This window comes from Phoca vitulina, unplaced genomic scaffold (genome assembly GCF_004348235.1).
Source record: "Phoca vitulina isolate PV1807 unplaced genomic scaffold, GSC_HSeal_1.0 scaffold1, whole genome shotgun sequence".
Lineage (NCBI taxonomy): Eukaryota > Metazoa > Chordata > Mammalia > Carnivora > Phocidae > Phoca > Phoca vitulina.
The window spans coordinates 26,527,062-26,540,437 of record NW_022589704.1 but is presented as its reverse complement, the minus strand read 5'-3'; the positions used below and the strand labels follow the sequence as shown (position 1 = coordinate 26,540,437).

General features: G+C 39.2%; 1 protein-coding gene across 12 annotated transcripts in view; it reads left to right on the top strand.

Annotated features, from left to right (window-relative positions):
• UNC80 (unc-80 homolog, NALCN channel complex subunit) overlaps nt 1-13,376 on the top strand; it is a 229,660-nt gene that overhangs the window by 120,284 nt on the left and 96,000 nt on the right. For 9 of the 12 annotated variants that reach the window (XM_032403236.1, XM_032403279.1, XM_032403272.1 and 6 more), the window contains exons 26-28: nt 2,671-2,836; nt 7,933-8,136; nt 9,905-10,005. In XM_032403236.1, the coding sequence (XP_032259127.1) occupies nt 2,671-2,836; nt 7,933-8,136; nt 9,905-10,005 (471 nt within the window). The remainder of the gene's footprint in view (nt 1-2,670; nt 2,837-7,932; nt 8,137-9,904; nt 10,006-13,376) is intronic. The other 3 variants (XM_032403303.1, XM_032403286.1, XM_032403294.1) reach the window with 1 other exon arrangement.

Below are 13,376 nucleotides of genomic sequence, written 5' to 3'. Positions count from 1 at the left end.
TTAAATAATGTGCTTTTTTTTTTTTTTAAAAGAGCTTCTGGTAACATATTTATTCAATGTTTTCATAAACTATACTAATAAATAATGTCTTAAAAAAAGAAAAAGCATTTTTACAAGATTTATAATCTAAAATAACATAATAATCAAATCTTTTTCTAAATATTAACTTCCAAACTTGAAAACAATAAAGAAATAAGAGAGATAATTTTGTTTGTAAAACTGCTGGTCTATTCACATGTTTACCAACTGAATTAGTGAAACCAATAACCAATGGCCAAACAACATAAATTAAAACAAGTAATTCCCATCCAATGGATAGATGAGTCCACAATAATAAAGAAAAAAAAACTGTAAGGAAGTCTGTTGTCTACATTCATTCATTAGAGAGAGCAACATATTGGATGCTTTGGTGCAAGATTGTGCTAGGGGCTGTACCAAATATGCTGATGGAATTTAACAAATCAGGTTATAAAAAAATATACTGCTGGATTCCAAATGTTCCTAAAATTAAAAAATCAGAAGCAAAACAAAATTTACATATACCAAGACTAACTGATGAATATTTATTGGGAGTAAGACTATGAACAAAAGGTGGTGTGATAGTTAGAGGAGTGCGGGTGATACATAGATAAATATACTGAAACAGGAGAACCAACACATAAAAAATTATTTCCTGGTGTGAGATATAAGAGCAACCCTGAGAAGGAGGCAGAAGGGCCATGTTTGGCCAAAGAAGGGGCTGGAAAAACCTGAAGAATCTTTCTGGAAGAGGTCACATTTGAATATAGCTTTGAAAGAGAGCTGGGATTTTGACAAATGGATAAAAGAAGACATTGGAAGAGATAACGACTTTTGAGAATCAGAGTTGTTATGTTACTTTTTATCCCAAGTAAGAAATTTCTGTGATTAAGTTTGGCTAACAAAGTACAAAGTATATTAGGTTTTCTATTTTTTTCTAAAAGGGATTAATTTCAGGGAAACAGTTGTATTCCTAGAATACTTTTTGAAGTGCTAAATACATTCCATGTAGTTCCTTTATTTTTTGAGATGTGATCTAATTTTCTAGGTACCAAAGTATGACTTCTGTTCTTAATTAAAAGGAAAAGAAGAAACATCATGTAGAGCCTAAAGTTTCATTTATTAGGGGCGCCCGGGTGGCACCGTTGGTTAAGTGTCAGACTCCTGGTTTGGGCTCAGGTCATGATCTTAGGGTTGTAAGATGGAGCCCCTCATCACTGCACTAAGTGCAGAACCTGCTTGGGATTCTTTCTCCCTCTCCCTCTGCCCTTCCTGCTCATGTTCTCTCTCTCTCTATCCAATAAATAAATCTTTCTTTTAAAAAAGTTTCATTTATTAATAACAATTAAAAGCATAAAATTTCAATCTTGGTGCAAAATGGGCTTTTAAAAAATATTTTTGTTTTCCATATCTATATGAATCTGAGGACTTATGTCATATTTAGAAAAAAATGCTCTATAGAAATAAAATTAGCATTTTATATATTTTTCCTTTATCACGTCCTCCAAAAGTGTTTTACAGATTAACAGTTAAATATGATCTTCTGATTGGACAAATCTGCATTTACAGAATAGGTCAGTTTTCAGTTTCATCGACGAAATTCCAACTTTCCCTCCCAAGGCTTACATTAGGGTATGGGCTCACACTGTTCATAAGCAGACAATCACGGAAACCCTCTTGTATTTCTGGAAGGGAGTGAGAAATTCCTCCAATGCCTGATCGTATTTTGAGCCTCTGGACCTCACATATGGAACTTCTTAAGTCTGAACTGCCTTTCTCCACTTGTTTGCTAAGCTACCTTTAAATCCTCACTACAAAACTCCAACATCACCTCTTTATTCATTTTCTATTTCTGCAGAAATTTAGCTGTTTAAAACAGCAAAAACATAGTATCTTACAATTCTAGAAATCAGGAGTCTGACAAGAGTTTCACTGGGCTAGAGTCAAGGTGTCAAGAAAGCTGTACTCCTTTCTGGGACACTAGAGAAGACTCTGTTGCCTTGCCTTTTTTCCGTCTTCTTGGGCAACCCACATTCCTTGGCTCATGGTCCTTTTTTCCATCTTCAAAGCAGAAAAGCTTTCTGCTTTTAAGGATTTGTGTGATTAGGCTGAGCCCACTTAGCTAATCCAGCATAATTTCCCATCTCTGGGTCTTTAAACTAAATCCACATGCACACAGTCCCTATTGCAATGTAAGGTAACATATTTACCTATTCCTAGGATGAGAGCATGGACCTCTTTGGGAGGGCGGCATTATTCTGCCTCCAAGTCTGATTTCTAAGTTCCTATTCTGTCTCTCAGTCATATTCAATGCATGATCGTTTAATAAACAGATAAATGCCAAAGATGCAGTTTAAATTGTGAACAAAGAGTTAAAAGGTGAGGAAGATAATTCTAGATTTGAAACAAGGTGTGCGCTTTTCAAAGATAAAACGTAAGAAAAAGGGGAAAACTATGAGTTAGGGAAGATTTTGTTTCATTCAAGAAACATCTTTAATGGCCACAGTCTGAAATTGGCATTAGAGAAAGAGGAATTTGGCTCTGTGCAAATTCAGTTGGGTGCAATTCAAAATGGAGGGAGGTTTGCCACAAGACCAATGCAGTGCTGAGGAAATGCCAGCATTCACGTACTCCTTCTCGCTGACATTGCAGGACCTGGAGAGCTGCAGACTTCGTTTGGATCCTGAGTTGGACCGGCACAGATATGAGAGGAAGATCAGCTTTGCTGGGGTCCTGGATGAAAATGAAGACTCCAAAGATTCCCTCCACAGTAGTAGCCACACCCTCAAATCAGATGCAGGGGCCGAGGAGAAGAAAGGTATTGAAAAGCAAGAATTCTTTTCATGTTTCAGTGTTTCTCACAGGATATTTGGCCTGGGGTCCACACTACAGAATTGTACACCCAAAGAAGTCCAAAACTGTTGTCTATGTACAGTACTGTGTCCACTTAACGAGGTAGGAAACCATGCTAGTTAGAAGCTGGACGCGACAGTCTGAGAAGTTTCAGGATATAATTCCAGCTCAGCAATTCTCCACATCCCACTGATGCCATCGGTTACGTGTCAAATGAACCAGTATTTCGTGTGCCAGTAAGAAAGAAAAAATACTCCCCATTCAGCCCGTATGCAATACTTTCTTATCATCTAGTCTGTGTTTCATTCTTACTGAAAGAGGACTTTCAGACTTAATTAGATGCAGATTTTTATTATCGATACATATCATTCTTGTACAGCCAAAAAAAAAAGGAGGGGGCGAACGTATAAATAGAAGAAACTGGTTAAAGTTTTTCTAAACGATCTTCAATTCTGGGTTCAAATTTCTTAATCACTTTTCAACTCAGCATTGTCAGTGTCCATGTTTTTTTCTCTAGGATAATGTCCTCTGTGTCGTTAGACTGTTAGTACTACGTCATGTCTTAAATGAATCTGTAAAGAAGGAAAGCTGTTGGTGCTAGTTACGTAAGCCAGCATGCACCTATGTGAAGCTAGCCTACCCTCGTACTCACTACCTGCTTCGAGAACGTTGCCAAACACATCTGACTTACCACCTCGCGCACTCCCTCACCCAACTACCGTTTGGCTCCTTGGAGCTGAAAGATACTGGCATCATCCTGTACATTTTGTTGCTGGTGCTTTAGATGCTCACATGGACAGAAGCAATAACAAATGTGTCACAACTGCTTCCTGGCACTAGTTATCCTAAGATGGCATCAATTGTAAGACAAATCTCAATTTCAGACGTGTTAAAATGTGAAAAAAACTACATCTTAAAATGGTGAGATATAACAACCAGTCGTATGACCGTGTCCAAGTTGCTTACCTTCTAAGCCACAGTTTTCTCCTCTTTCAAATTAGGTTAATGACAACTACGGCACTGTGATATTGAAAGCTTTCAATGAGACAATGCAAGCCAAGCATAAACACAGTACCTGGTACATAATTCGTATAGAATAAATAATTGTTATTTGTTTATATCATGAGCCTATAGACTAGAACCCATGTGGGAAATTCTGAAGATAAGCTAAAGATTACCAAGTTTTAAGTTGCTTTCGAGGGCTCTTTAAACTGTTAACATCTCTATCTGATTTTGCTAGTTCTTAAATTCCACTGCCCTTCAATATTTTTCTAATGAATTTTGATTAAAAGAACATCAGTACATTTGTTAAAAGAGTCAAAGATGATTTTATGCATTTATGTATTTTCTGGTATCCTATAGAAAATGACTCAGTTAATGTTGGATAACTGAAGGAATGAATGATTCCAGGAAGGAATAGCCCTAGATAGAGAAAAGATAAAATCTTTAAAATCTTCTAAGGAATGGAGGTACACTGGAAAAGTTTTTTAATATTTTAATGTCAGATTGTTGTCATGACATTTTAAAATGCAAATAATCATTCTATTGTATTGAATTCATGGCGAAACAAGAATTTATTAGCCAAGTCTTAGCAATTTCTGAGCATGAAGAAGTGTCAAGTCAATATTTTTACAACTATTACTTTTTCAGGTAATGTTAACTGCACATGATGAAAAACTTACATTTTTAAATATATCCCAAGGGGATTTATTTATTTATTTTTTTGCCTATTCAAAGTTGTTATGCTAATTATTGCTTAAAGTAGCTGAAGTAAAAATTCCTAATACGGACATGGTTAAACTTGACACAGAGTAAATCCTACATCATTTAAAAAAATAAAACATCAGATCAATTGTTAAGAACACTTTAATTTCATGATTATCATTTATGTAAATTTCCTTTGATGTTCAAAAACACAAATGCTTAGTATTTTTTCACCTCATAGAACACCTATGCTAATATATGAAAGTTGGTTAATAAATGAACAGAAAGCTGAAACTATAAATAAAGTGAGAACATATTCATAAAATGTCCTTTACTGGTAGCCAAAATCTGGAAGATTCCTCAATATTCCTTAATCCTTTGATAAGTTGATACCAGCTGCTAAAGCCAGGGGCACTCTGCTAAATTAGATTATTAAAATTTTATTTAAAATTTTATACCATCTGTTTGTATAAAAGCTAAAATTGTTGTTCTTGGAATAAACAACCTGAGGACAATTCAGATTCTACCAAGGAAAACAGATGTGAAATAATTCTTAAACTAAAAATATCTGCCTAAAATCCCCAAGCAAGGTCTGCCACATCATTTTACCCACATTCCAAAAACAAACTAAGACTGGTCTTCCAAAATACAGACACCAAGATGTGTCTGATTATTCAACAATCATCTACTGAGCACCTGCTATATGCCAGGCCAGGTTCCCAGAATACAGCAATGAACAGGAAGAAATATTTCCCACATATATTTTAGTTTTTATTAGCTAATAGTTCATGATAGTGAATAACATCAAAGACTAGACTTTCAAGTAAAGACAAATGATATGAAGCAAAACAAACGAAGGTCAGAGAATTGGTAGTGACCTGGATGGGGAGAGAAGTAGTCAGAGAAGGACCCATAAGTGGCAGCGAGCAGAGACCTAGATGATGTGAAGGAGCCAGGCATGCAGAGTGCTGAGGGAGGAGTCTTCCAAGCAGACACAACAGTGAGAAGTTGGCTCTGATGCAGGAATGAATGTGGAACATTCGAAAAGGACAAAGAGACCAACGTGGTGGTTACAGAATGACTTGGAAGATCAGCAGGAAATGGGGTCAGATAGGTAGGCAAAGGGCAAATAAATAGGATCTGTAGATATGGTTAGAAATTTAATTCTGTGTAAGTGTGTCTGAGTGTCGTTGGCAGGTTTTGACCAGAAAGGTGATATAATATGTGTATTTATGCTTTATGTATTGAAAAGATGAGTCAAGCTGTGGGAGTGGGAGTAAGCAAGTGCATTGAGGCAGTTATATTAGTCCAGGGAATAAGTAATGGGGCTTTCAAAATCCTAGGAAATTTCGAAGCGTGGAGCTAGCAGGACTTGCTAATGGAGACAATGGGTGAGGTGAGAGAAAAGGGAAAAAGATGTTTTATCCAATTTAGATGTATTTGTTTCACTTTCGTATTCATGTTGTCATTGGAGGTAAAGGCTGACACTCAACGCTGTATGAGCTCAACTAATGGTTTTCAGGTACAAAATCAAATCTGAATTCTAACTGCTATGTCCTTTGTAAATAATCAATGCCATAATTCTTAAACACTGATTTTTAGCACTACAGGATATTTCCAATTATCTTTGGCAGTAGAATAGGTTCTCAAAATTGAATTTCTTTCAGGTCACATTAATTTGGGGTTACTTTCCCAAATTTGTATGGTAAAAGGTATCATGAAATCAGGCAAAGAATGCGATAGAGTGCCTCTGTGTAAAAAAAAAAAAGAAAAAGAAAAAAGAAAAAAAAACCTCTCTAAACTTTTTTTCTACTTCCCAATCTATCTTGACATGAAATTGTATTAGTAGTCATTAAAAAATGATAATATTCTATTTCAGATGTATTTCAGGTGGGTCATTAAAGCCTCAATTAAACCTAAAAATAATACTGAAAAATGCAGCAGATGAATTTTGTGCTATAATTAAAATGGAGCATGATAGTCTATAGTCTTTGTGGAATTTGGCTGGCTGGGTTGCAAGAATTTCTATCCAGATGTAAAATTCTGTCCAGATGTGTTCGGGGAGGCCTTTGCCAGCTCAGTGGTGATGATTTTAATCTTTTTCAATCACAAGAGTAAATCAGAGATTAAGCATTGCACATTACTCAACAGGAATTCTTCTGGGCTCCTTTATATGGCATTGAAAGTATACGTTTAATTACCATCTTGTAGTGCTATACCATTTCTCATGGTCACATACTCACTTTCCTGTGAGTGAGCAACGCAAGACTAAAATGCAATCTTCCTGATTGGAACTTTTAAAAATATTAATATCCATGCCTTAAATAATTCATAAGAAATCTTGTTCCTGTAAGAAGAAAATCTTACAAAAATAATGGCCCCTTCTTGATAATGACTAAGCTCTGAAAACTTTCTTTATCCTGTCCTTATCAAATCATTGGGTGACAACAGCAAATCTCCAAAGGAAGAGGATGTAGGAGTGTAAATGACTATGGGAAATAAAGATGCTTTCGGTAAAAAAAAAAAAAAAGAAAAGAAAAGAAAAAAAAGTAGGTTTCAAGTTTAAACGTGTTTCTTTTACCCTTTTATTTTCCTCACTGATGACTGTTTTTTCCAGAACACTAAAGATGAATAATGCATGTTCTTCATGGTACATATAGACTGTAAGGTTGGCTCAGGGTGTTGCACCATTTGGACTCACATCCCACCCAGCCTTTTGCCTGAAAGAAGGATGCTATGACATCACTAGGTGCATTGAAAATGGAACTATTTCACACTCATGTTCACCCAAAGCACACCAGTGAAAACAGATCCTTTAGTGCCATTGCTGAGGAGCTGAGCGGAACCCACTGCTGACTGTTGGAGAGAGAAGCGCCTCTTGTTTTTATTTCTTAATGAGGTATTCCAAAAGGAAGGGGTTACGTGAAGGGGTTTGCATAACTCACATAACTCTGCAAGTCCCATTTCAAAAGAAAGACAAAAACAAATGGTTTGTGGTTCTGTTGAATCAAGCAATGATGTTATGTGAATGTACTAAGAGTCCGAGATCACGGTGCTATGAGGGCACACTCATGCTTGTGAACCCTGGGCCAGAAAGAGAGCAGGTTGTTCCCAGCACTGATGAGCTATGTGTGCAAGAAAGAAGCTGCACCAGCCCTTCCTGGTGGACCCAGCCTCCTGCCTGCTTAACAAAGCTGCCCCACTGGGGGGCTGGGGAGAAGCTCCTTGTCCAGACATGCTGCTCATCCCGGCCAACAGAGAGGAGGCTGTTCAGGGACAAGTTGGGGAGAGCTTGGATCTAACACTGGCTGGGGAAAACTAAGGGGGAAAAAGCCCTATTTTATTCTTTCAATACAGTTCCCAGCAGGAAGATCAGGATAGGAGGTTCCCGCCTGCTCCAGATTAAAGGAACCCGCAGTTTCCAGGTGAAGAAGGGGGGTTCCTTGTCCAGCATTCGCCGGGTCGGCAGCTTAAAGAGCAGCAAGTTACCACGGCAGGACTCAGAGTCCGAGGCTGAAGAGCTGCAGCTGTCCCAGAGCAGGGACACTGTCACTGACCTAGGTAACATAGAGGAGTGGGGTGCACAGGGACGTGGGGGGCAGGAAGACAGGGCCTGAATCCTGAAACAACTGAAGCCCATTTTTCTTACACATCAGGAGATGGAGAGCAGAGCCACAGGCTAGACCACACATTCAGTCTGAAAACCACACCGCCCTTTAGAGCAGGGCAAAAAATGTAGAAATTCCCATGGGGGCAGCTACCTAAACGTCCTCTGTGTTTTAAAGTCTCTATTTCACAGTCAGAAGAACAAAACTCTCAGGGTGGAGAGATTTCGAGACCTGGCCGTGACCTTCAGGGGCGTCAGTTAATGTCTCAGGGGTTTGTTTTCTCCAACTATTTAGTGGGAATAATTCTATTTCCTCCTCGCCTACTCTGAAGGGATGCTCTAAAGATGAATTAAGGGATGATTATAAAGTATGTTAAGTATCTGAGCATGAGCTCTGTATACAATCAAAGCATTAGAGGTGAAGGTTGTCCCTGTAGGATCCAAAGAGACTCTTGAATCCCAAAATGTGTTAGTCCAATGAGCCTGATGGTCATCTTACTAGCAAGAAAAAGAGTAAGCAAGTATGCGGATAGGACTCACCAGCTGCTTAGAATTTAGCTATCAGGTAAAAGTTAAAGTACATTTTCTTTGCCACTCAGGCCCTGTATGAGGAGCAAAATAGAAAGCTCTCCTTTCTAGGCAAGTTGTTTCAGAAGTCAGTCAGTAAATGTGGATAAATTATCAATCAAGTCTACTGAAATAGAAGCTGAGTGTATCTAATCAAAGAGAGGTTAAAATAGGAAGTATTTCTACACTGACCCTCCCTCACTTTTGAAAATAACTAATTTATGCATTAGTTAAGATTCAGCTTATTTTTTAAGGAGACAATAGGAAAAAAAAAACCCTGTGACTTCTTTTGTTACAGGCCTGAAGTTGTAAGAATGTCATCAGTTAGTTTGGGGAGAAAATATTTCAATTAATTATTTGAATTGGTTAGTTCAGCCTGACCAGTTGAATCAAAATACGTAGCCCAGAGGCATGGTTTTGTCACAGACATGACCCAGGAAAGCTTTTAGATTTGAGGGCAAAGCTTTCTTGTGTGGTAGATAATGTAGTGAATTCCTGAGAGACATGTCTGCAGGCTTTTCCACAGAGAAGAGTTTAGACAAAGAGATTGTCAAGGATTGTCCATGATTGACCACAATTGCTTATAAATTCCCTTAGGTTTTTTGGTCGGGTTTTTCTTGTTTGTTTGTTTTGTTTTGTTTTGTTGTTTTGTTGTTTTTTGTTTTTTTGAGGCACCATCATTTTTGAGATCAGTCTGACAGCAAAGTGAGGGGGTGCTGAGAGCGTGACACTAGCCGTAGTCACATCAGCAGAGGAGGCAGCAGCATGCTTATGGCCACTGCAGGTTGCTTGGTGTCCCTACTTAACTACACCTGCAAGGTCTGGGCAGTCTGGAGTGGATTTGAGCACACTCAATCGATAACTTGCTCATCTCAGCAATTCAAGGACTTGACTCTGTTTCTTCTCTGCTCCCATGTCTCAAAATGGAAGCCACCATAACAGAGATCATAAATGTCTTTGCAATTGCCTGTTCAGCCGGTGGTGAAGGGAACAGCTCTTGTTAACATTCCTCCACTAGTCAGTGCTATGCCCTGTTAACCCACTGGGCCGTGGTAGTCTGCCCTAGGATTCAAAAGCATGGACAACTCTACCATACTAACATGCTCTCCAGGGAGACCGAACAATATAACCTTTCTTGGCATTTTTCTTTTGAAGAAGGGAGTCCTTGGAGTGCAAGTGAGCCCAGCATCGAGCCAGAGGGAATGAGTACTGCTGGCACAGAGGAAAATTACCACAGGAGCATGTCATGGCTGCATGTAAGTAGGAATCTCAGAAAGAGACCTGAGATCAATTTCTTTTGGCATTGAGAAAGATCGATGGAGTAAGGACAAAAGAGTATATGAAAACCATCAATCCAATTTAGCCTCTAAGAAAAACCATAGGCTTCTATTTCAGCTGAACCTCTGAATTCTCACTAGGATTGGTATTCTGTGGGATCGTATTCAGTTTAAGCTTAACGAAAACCAGAGTTTCTTTGTTATGGCTGGCTTGTGGGTCAACATAAGTCAGGGCAAACCCTGCGGGACCAGGTCAGTTTGGTGACCAGGACAGCCAAGTACCACAGACGAAGCATTACCGTCAGTTTTCTACAGGTTACCACGAATGCCAAGAGCAGGATCATGGTGTCAGTCTTGTGTCTGTACACATCTAATTGTAAACCAGAACATGGAGATCCTCAGATGACAAAGGTTACGCTTCAAAGGGCTCTTCAGAAATCATGGGAAGGAGGGGATTTCAGGGAAACTTTAGGCATGGATTAGAGTTCAAGGTTCAGGCCGGGCATGAGGAAAGAATGAGAAAGTTAAGGAAGCACAACGTCAGATCCGCAACTAGCAGGGTACTGCCTGCGCTGTTATTGATCTTAGGTATGTTCGGTACCATCTCTTCTGATTGTCATCTGACTTCCTGGTAGGGTCAGATAACGGCTGGCTGGTACAAAACGCTCCTCAGAGTTTACAGTGCTGTGTCTTCCCAACTGGCTAATCCCCAGAACCTAATTTTGAGATTCTCTGAGGCAGCTATTTTTAAAATAAACTCTTTAGTGAAGTCCAACCTACATCTTGAAAAGCATAGAAAACCTACGTGTACAGCTCAATAAATTTGCACAAAGTGACAATCTGTGTAACCACCAGCAGGTCAAGAACATTATCATACCTTAGAAGCCCTACACACGCTGTCTACCAGTCACTACTCTCCCCTAACAGTAACCACCATATCCCTGGTGGGAGATGTTGATAATGAAGGCCACTGTGCATGTGTGGAGGCAGGGGGTGTTTGGGAGCTCTCTGTACACTCTGCTCAATTTTGCTGTAAACCTAAAACTGCTCTAAAACAAAGTTTATTAATTAAAAAAAAAAAAAAGCTATAGAATTATAGAGGCTCCCAATGATGCTATCTCCCTCCAGAGAAGACTCACCTTATACTTTGGCAGACAGTAAAGATCTCCTCAGTCCTATGAAAGACAAAGCTGACTTGACTTGTAGTATTGCTATCCACCTCCCACCCCCACACCCCACCCCCCTCCCAACACACCCCTCCTAGTATGAAGCATTCCAAGGTTCCCAGTGAAAGTCTGGGGTATGCCCTCAGTCTTGATGGGTCAGAAACTCCAATTTTGCTTCCCCATCACAGTGAAACTGCCAAAATCTCCATTCTGCTTGTCAGCTGGTTTCTGCTTGGCTTCTTAGCTACTCAGTCAACAAATGCCTAGAAGGCAAGTGCCAAGTCTCATTTCTCCAAACCTCCCTTTTCTACTGTCCATTCAATTCTTCCCATTGGCAATTCTGAACTCCAATTTTTCTCTTCCAGTTCTCATGAAATTGCCTAAAGCTTTGCCTGCCTCCTTGGCCACTTATGCCCGAAGGAGAAATGTGGCATTTGCTCACACTGTGCTTACTGCAGTCAACGCCCTTTCTCTCCACATCTTGTCTTTCAGGTCCTGACTGCCTGTGTTGAATGCAATCTTATGCATCCAAATATATATATTCAAATATATATATTAATATAGATGTATGTTAAACAACACACATTTATTAGCTTACAGTTTCTAGGGGTCAGGAATCCTGGCACAGTTTAGCTAGGTCCTCTGCTTTAGGCTCTCTCACAAGATGGCAATCAAAGTATTGGACAGGACTCGGGTCTTATCTGAAAGCTTGACTGGGAAAGAATTTGCTTCCAAGCTCATGTGATTATTGGTAGAATTTCAGTTACTCAAGAACTGTTAGACTGAGGGTCTCAATTCCTAGCTGGCTATTGGCCAGAGGCCACCCTCATTTCCTTGCTCTGTGAACTTTTCCAACATGGCAACTTGCTTTGTCAAAGCCAATAAAGGAGAGTCTGGTAACAAGAGAAAAGTCAGTGTCTTATGCAATCTAATCACAGAAGTGATAACTCCTCACCTTTGCTGCATTCTCTTGGTTAGAAGCAAGTCACTAGGCCAGCCCATACTCAACAGGAGGTGGTTTCACAAAGGCATTAATACCAGAAAGTGGGATCACTGGGGATCATCTTCAAAATATATCTACCAAAAAGACATCCCTGAACATAATTTTAAAATTACAGATTTCTAGGTCATCTTCACCCCAGATATTCTACTAAATCAGAATCTTCTAAACTAAAGTCCAGTCATATGGTCATTTGTGTGTTTATTTGGTTTCGGTTGTTGTTGTTAAGCTTTCTTGGTGTTTCTCTTTAGTATCCAGATTTGAGAATAACAAGGGAAACCTTACAGTTCTTATATGTGCCCTGCTTCATACCAGTATGTACAGGAATAGCAGGGATGTTCAGTGAAGCTCAAGAGAGATCTGGATTTCTGCTCAGACAACACCTATTTTTTTTTTAAACTTTGAAGAGTGTGAGATATTGCTATCTGAGTTTGACAGGGGTGTGGAGTTGATTGTTATTGTTGTTTTTCTTCACCTTAGAGTAAGCAGACCCTCTCATTCCTGAGGAAATGTGTGGCAGCCCTATCTAGTATGTTTGATTGGCTTTGTCCATGTAGACTTACTTTATGTTCTCCATCCAATATGGTACACAGTCTCTCACAGATTAGGTGTTGGGGTGGGAAATGGTTTTCTGAAGGACGGACGCATTCAGAAGATTATTCTATGCATATTTGACTAGCCTTGTGGATGTTGGAGAGTTCTTGCCTTTTTAGGAAGGCAACTTCAGAAGTTACAAACTCAAAGGCTTTCATTCCTTATCTTAAAAGAACCATATCCTTTAAAACAACTGAGTTCTTGAATCCCACTTGGGAAGTCTAGGTGATGGGATGATTTGAGCCAGATCAAACCCCAAGAGCTAGAATGGTTCAAAAGCTGGAGAAAAATTAATTTGTAGAGAGAAGAAATGAAGCATTATAGTTGAGTTCAGGGTCAGTTGAAGGTTATAGGCCAAGGTAGAAGATGCAGAAGTGTTTTCAATTCCACATGGGTAGGCTGGAGTTAACGACATCCCATGGCTGTCAAAGGCCAGCCAAATCCTTTGGCACAGAATTTCTCACCAGTTGATGCTCTTCTACCTGGCTCCTTCTACAACATAAGAGCTGCAAAAATAATGTAGTTTAAGTTTAGAATCTTTATTTGAAATTATTTGGAAATCATGCACTCCATAGTAATTGGTTTGAGTT